The sequence below is a fragment of the Alosa pseudoharengus genome, unplaced genomic scaffold (assembly GCF_046254945.1).
Source record: "Alosa pseudoharengus isolate Yale_2024_CS ecotype anadromous, Long Island Sound unplaced genomic scaffold, YU_APseudo_1.1 YU_APseudo_1.1_scf_20, whole genome shotgun sequence".
In the NCBI taxonomy this organism is placed as follows: Eukaryota; Metazoa; Chordata; class Actinopteri; order Clupeiformes; family Clupeidae; genus Alosa; species Alosa pseudoharengus.
In genome coordinates, this window is record NW_027468664.1 from 11210055 (window position 1) to 11216054 (window position 6000).

The window sequence follows — 6000 nt, forward strand, 5'->3', positions numbered from 1 at the left end:
TGCAACCAATCCTATGTATGTGTATAGGAACATGTGTGTAATTTCTGTGTGATTTTGTGTGTATGTGTACTGTGTAAATATATATATATGTGTGTGTGTGTGTGTGTGTATGCAACCAATCCTATGTATGTGTATAGGAACATGTGTGTAATTTCTGTGTGATTTTGTGTGTATGTGTACTGTGTAAATATATATGTGTGTGTGTGTGTGTGTGTGTGTGTGTGTGTGTGTGTACTGTGTGTGCACTCTACTGCCTGTGACACCCAATGCAGCACACAGCCACTCTCGCTCAGGTGTCTCTGTACAGCTTTGTGCTCTCGGCCTCTAATCGAGCTTCCAGGAACATCACCCACTCAGCTTACCTCAGCTGAGTTCAGTTCAACCCTCCAATACATGTCACCACATGAACAAAGACCCAAGACCATGAAACTCTCAATGCCCGAGGTTCTCTGCAGCTGCTAAAGACCATGTGAAAACAGCCTTCTAATCCACCCTCATCACAATGTACTTCAGTTCAGAGCTCTTCCCAGTGGTCCTTCTCTATCTCAAAGCACTGAAAAATAACTCTGATAATTTCACTGGTGCAAAATGCTTAGATGAATTTGGGGAATTATGTTGGTGGTTTATGGGCGAAGACTCGTTGTTGTTGTGTGGGGGGAACTGGGGGAATGCTGTTATGAAACAGTTTTTGAAGTAATGCATTCTTTTGTTCTGGCTAATCCATATCAACACTGAATTACAATATAGGAACGCAAACACTGATCTGGTGCCTCTAAATTCTCTAATCTGTGCGGATAAGGATTGCAAAACAGAGGGGAGCATATTTGTGCTTCAAAATGTCTCAGTATTGTAAAACATACATTATGCAATACAGAGTGAGGCTATAGAAATCTGGTAGTCAGAACTGCTGAAACAAATGGATATTCTATAATGCCTTTTTCAGCCTGCAGTGATAATCCGTTCTGTGTCAGCCTGATGGTCGAGATTTGATCAACACTGAAATGGTCTAATGAATCACTCTTTTATTCAATTCTCAGATCATTCAGACATTGAATTTAGACGGATGACCTTCACACTTACATTTAGAAAGATATTATTTAAAAAATTTTTCCTGAAATGTGTAAAGAAATGTGTGTTATCAGCACTGAAAGAATGTGTAAGAACGCCCTTCAATTCACACTGTTGCTTTCCAAAGGACATCAGCTTCACACCTACGCATCTCATACACACACACACACACCACACCACACACACACACACACACACACACACACATACACACGCGCGCACACACACACGACAACCAAAATAGGCATTATAAGCTATGCCTCTGTGGTTGTCCACAAAACGAGAAAAGGATTTGAACAGATGCAGGCAGCAGGAACAGAGACCCCCTGATCCATGTCTGACCTGCATCAGATAAGCAAAACAATGTTGTTGTTTTTTTAAAATACAGTATGTAGCGACAGAATTCACTGTGCTGTGAGCTTCACAAAACCATCACTACCTCACCCCTCACCCCCTCCATCTTATTGACCTATGCAGTGTCGTTCACACAACACTATCATTTCTGTACAGCCTGGAGATGCCCTGTGGTTAGCTTCACCTCAGAGAGAGAGGGAGAAAAGAGATAGAGAGGAGGAGAGGGATGATGAGAGAGAGAGAGAGAGAGAGAGAGAGAGAGAGTGATCCCCATGTGAGTGTGTTTGATTACTCGTGTCTCTGCGGGTCCCATCGGGGACTGTATCCTGAGTCTGGAGGGCGTGGCTTACCCTCCCGTGGTGTCCAATTTAGCCGCCCCAATCTGGGAAATGAGATCCCCTGAGGGAGGGGGGTTGGGAGTGTGTGTGTGTGGGGGAGGGGGGGGGGGGTAATTCAATCCTCAACTCAGCTGGAGCATTTTAACTACACAATGCATCCTTCTCCTTTGCATCCATTTCACCTCTGAACACACACACACACACACACACACACACACACACACTGCAAAAGCATGCATAAGTGTATGTTCTTCATAGACCAACATGCACAAACTTTCATACTAACATATGAAGACTCTTTTGAGACACTATGACATATTTACATTGAAGTTCACTCTCTTTCTCTCTCTCTCTCTCTCTCTCTCTCTCTCTCTCACACACACACACACACACACACACACACACACACACTCATTTCATTAGGGAGTGTGGTGAGGTGAACAATTCTCCCTCCGTGAGATTGGACTCCCTGCTCTAAATGTCTTCATCACAGCCTGATGGGCCTCCCCTGAGAGCCAGGGACAGATGGTGGACAATGAGTGTGTGTGTGTGTGTGTGTGTGTGTGTGTGTGTGTGTGTGTGTATGTGTGTGTGCACGCGTGTGCACGCGTGCGTGCGTGCGTGCGTGTGTGCGTGTGTGCGTGCGTGTGCCCATTTGGGGTTGACGGGTAACTAAATTCACTTTCCTCCCTTGTCCTTGTTGTCTAATTTTTTTCTATAGCCAGTCAGCGATCCTACAAATATTTTTTTTCCAGCAGTTTGAAACACATACTAGACACATTCCACTATTAACACTACACACTGACATACACACACACACACACACACACACACACACACACACACACACACACACACACACACACACACACACACATACACAACACATAGGAAGAAAGGAAAACACAAGAAGAACAACAAGAGTAACATATTAACACCCTTCCTCAGTCAAACTTCTTCTTCCTCCTCCTCTCCTCCCTCTCCTCCTCCCAAACACACAGAGAATGTATGCTACTGTTACTGCCCCCTCCCCCCGTTGTAGGCGTCATTACATTTCCCCTTCGTTAACTGTCTGACCAAACGCAATCCTTTCTTCTCCACCATAAAGCTTTTCAGCCATTAACACTCAATATGCCCCCCCCTCCCTCCATCCCTCCTCCACCCTCTCTCTTCTGTTCTGTGTGTGTGTGTGTGTGTGTGTGTGTGTGTGTGTGTGTGTGTGTGTTACAGGACAGCATGCTGCATCCTGCAGGAGGCCTTGAGTATTCAAGATGCCTGCTGGACTTGACTGACCTCAGCAAACCATGTCAATATTGTCATGTGTCCTCAGGTAAATCCCTGTGCTACACACATATGGACCAATTCATGGCCACGGATACACACAAAACAAGAGGCTTGCACACATGTATTAGTGGATGCAGACAAACACACACACACAAACACAAACACATACAAACACAAAACACATACAGTACATTCATACATAAATGTATAGCCTACATACATACATATATATATATATATATATATATACTGTACATGCGAGCACATCCCACATGGGTTAAAAATGGAACTACTGTGCAGCACACTGTGTCTCGATATCCCCTCCTCCATAAACATGCTCACGCTCAGAGAATGCCCAAGAGAGGAGAGAAGAGCAGAGGAGAGGAGTGGAGATGATGGGAGAGGAGAACGAGGAGAGGACAGGAGAGGGGATAGGAGAGGAGAAGAGAGGAGAGAAGAAGAGAGGAGAGCAGGAAAGAGGAGAGGAGAGGGGATAGGAGAGGAGAAGAGAGGAGAGGAGGAAAGAGGAGAGGAGAGAAGAGGAGAGAAGAAGAGAGGAAAGGAGAGGAGAGGAGAGGAGAAGAGAGGAGAGGAGAGGAGAGGAGAGGAGAAGAGAGGAGAAGAGAGGAGAGGAGAGGAAAGGAGAGGAGAAGAGAGGAGAAGAGAGGAGAAGAGAGGAGAGGAGAGGAAAGGAGAGGAGAAGAGAGGAGAAGAGAGGAGAGGAGAAGAGAGGAGAGAAGAAGAGAGGAGAGGAAAGGAAATGAGAGGAGAGGAGAGGAGAGGAGAGGAGAGGAGAAGAGAGGAGAGGAGGAAAGAGGAGAGGAGAGGAGAGGAGAGGAAAGGAGAGGAGAAGAGAGGAAAGAAGAGGAGAGGAGAAGAGAGGAAAGAAGAGAGGAGAGGAAAGGAAATGAGAGGAGAGGAGAGGAGAGGAGAGGAGAAGAGAGGAGAAGAGAGGAGAGGAGAGGAAAGGAGAGGAGAAGAGAGGAGAAGAGAGGAGAGGAGAAGAGAGGAGAGAAGAAGAGAGGAGAGGAAAGGAAATGAGAGGAGAGGAGAAGAGAGGAGAGGAGAGGAGAAGAGAGAAGAAGAGAGGAGAGGAGAGGAGAGAAGAAGAGAGGAAAGGAGAGGAGAGGAGAGGAGAAGAGAGCATCTGCTGATCCTGCGAAACACAAGCTGCTCAGCCCTCCCACAGGCCTGTGACGCCACCACCACACTATGCCACCCAGCACAGGCCCACCGCAAAACTCCCACCACCACACTATGCCACCCAGCACAGGCCCACCGCAAAACTCCCACCACCACACTATGCCACCCAGCACAGGCCCACCGCAAAACTCCCACATTACACAAGCACATAAATGTATGGATACCTACGCTCAGGTACAACTGAGCAAACACACACACACACACACACACACACACACACACACAGAACAGAGTAATATTATGGCCGCTATTTCTGAACTCACTTAAACATACTGTTATTCAGTAAGCTGAATTTTCCACTCTGGAAATGATGCTCACCGTGTTTATATACATATGACATTTGGTACATACCACCAATATGCTGGTGTTTTCCATACATTTCCTATAGCTACACTAAACTTTGTATAGCATCGAACACATTCTGAAACAGACCAATTGGACTGGAGCAGTGAATGTTTTTGTCAGTCACTTAAAAGCTACTCAGCCTCCTCCTTGCACTTTGAAGACACCCTTATGCTGCTATACTGTCCAGTCATTTCTGGTGTTTATAGTCAATTAAACATGAGTTGTTATTAAGACTGGGACAAATAGGGAAATTTGATGTCCATGAAGATAGAGAGGCAGACAGAAAGAGAGAGTGTGTGTGTGTGTGTGTGTGTGTGTGTGTGTGTGTGTACCTGTGTGTGTGTGTGTACCTGTGTGTGTGTGTGTGTGTGTGTGTGTGTGTACACCTGTGTGTGTGTGTGTGTGTGTGTGTGTGTGTGTGTGTGTGTGTGTGTGTACCTGTGTGTGTGTGTGTGTGTGTGTGTGTGTGTGTGTGTACCTGTGTGTGTGTGTGTGTGTGTGTGTGTGTGTGTGTGTGTGTGTGTGTGTGTGTGTGTGTGTGTGTGTGTGTGTGTTTTGGGCTATCCACTGGCCCAGATGGCAGGTCAGTAGTGAGGCTACCATAACGAGGCCGTAAGGAGCACAGCTGTACGCTCCCGGCCTATCACACTCTCCCTGATTAAAGTCCTCTCACGGCCCAGAAATCTCCATCGTTGGGGCTGTCAGGGAGATGATAGCACCCAGCATCCGTCACAAACACACATTATTTTACCACGGGGAGGCTGGAGACCCAGTTTACTCAAGCATGTGAGGGGAAAAAAACATCCTTGTGTGGGCAAAATCTAATTCAGTGGACCATAATAGGTCAAAATGTCTCCCTTGACTCCACTGCTTATTTCTTTTGAATCCAAGAACTTGGCAAACTTGACTCTGTACCATCTAAATTCCCTGATTCTGGAAAAGGTCATCTTTGAAGGCTATTCATATAGGCTTACATGTACTATTGCAACTGTGTTAGAGACACATCTATAATTGTAGCCATAAATTAATGCATTTAAATGAAGCCACTGACATTATGCATAGGCCTATATTCTGAACAAGATGTGAAAAGGTAACTGGAGCTGGAACCTTAGCTATATGGAATGCTAGCCTGAATACCAAACTATGGATTAATTACAGACTATTAATCCTGCTGATGCTGCAAGATCCTTCAATGATGCTTACAATAGGGCAATTTTTAATCGCTAGTGGTTGTGTGTGGGTTGGTATGGGGAAAAAATAGCATCACAGCCCACAACATTCATTGTATTTCACAGATGTAAACGAAAATTCTTATTGTTTGCTCTTTGGACAATGTTTTGTATTGCGTTTGGACACAGCTGTTACTTGCGGCGTCGTTTGGATATGCACTCTTCTCTTACCTTTGCGA

At 45.5% G+C, this 6000-nt stretch overlaps 1 protein-coding gene across 1 annotated transcript in view; it reads right to left on the reverse strand.

Annotated features, from left to right (window-relative positions):
• tmem178bb (transmembrane protein 178Bb) overlaps positions 1 to 6000 on the reverse strand; it is an 89856-nt gene that overhangs the window by 83482 nt on the left and 374 nt on the right. Inside the window, exon 1 of the mRNA XM_076296567.1 lies at positions 5993 to 6000. This exon is cut by the window's right edge and continues 374 nt beyond it. Coding sequence (XP_076152682.1) covers positions 5993 to 6000 — 8 coding nt within the window. The remainder of the gene's footprint in view (positions 1 to 5992) is intronic.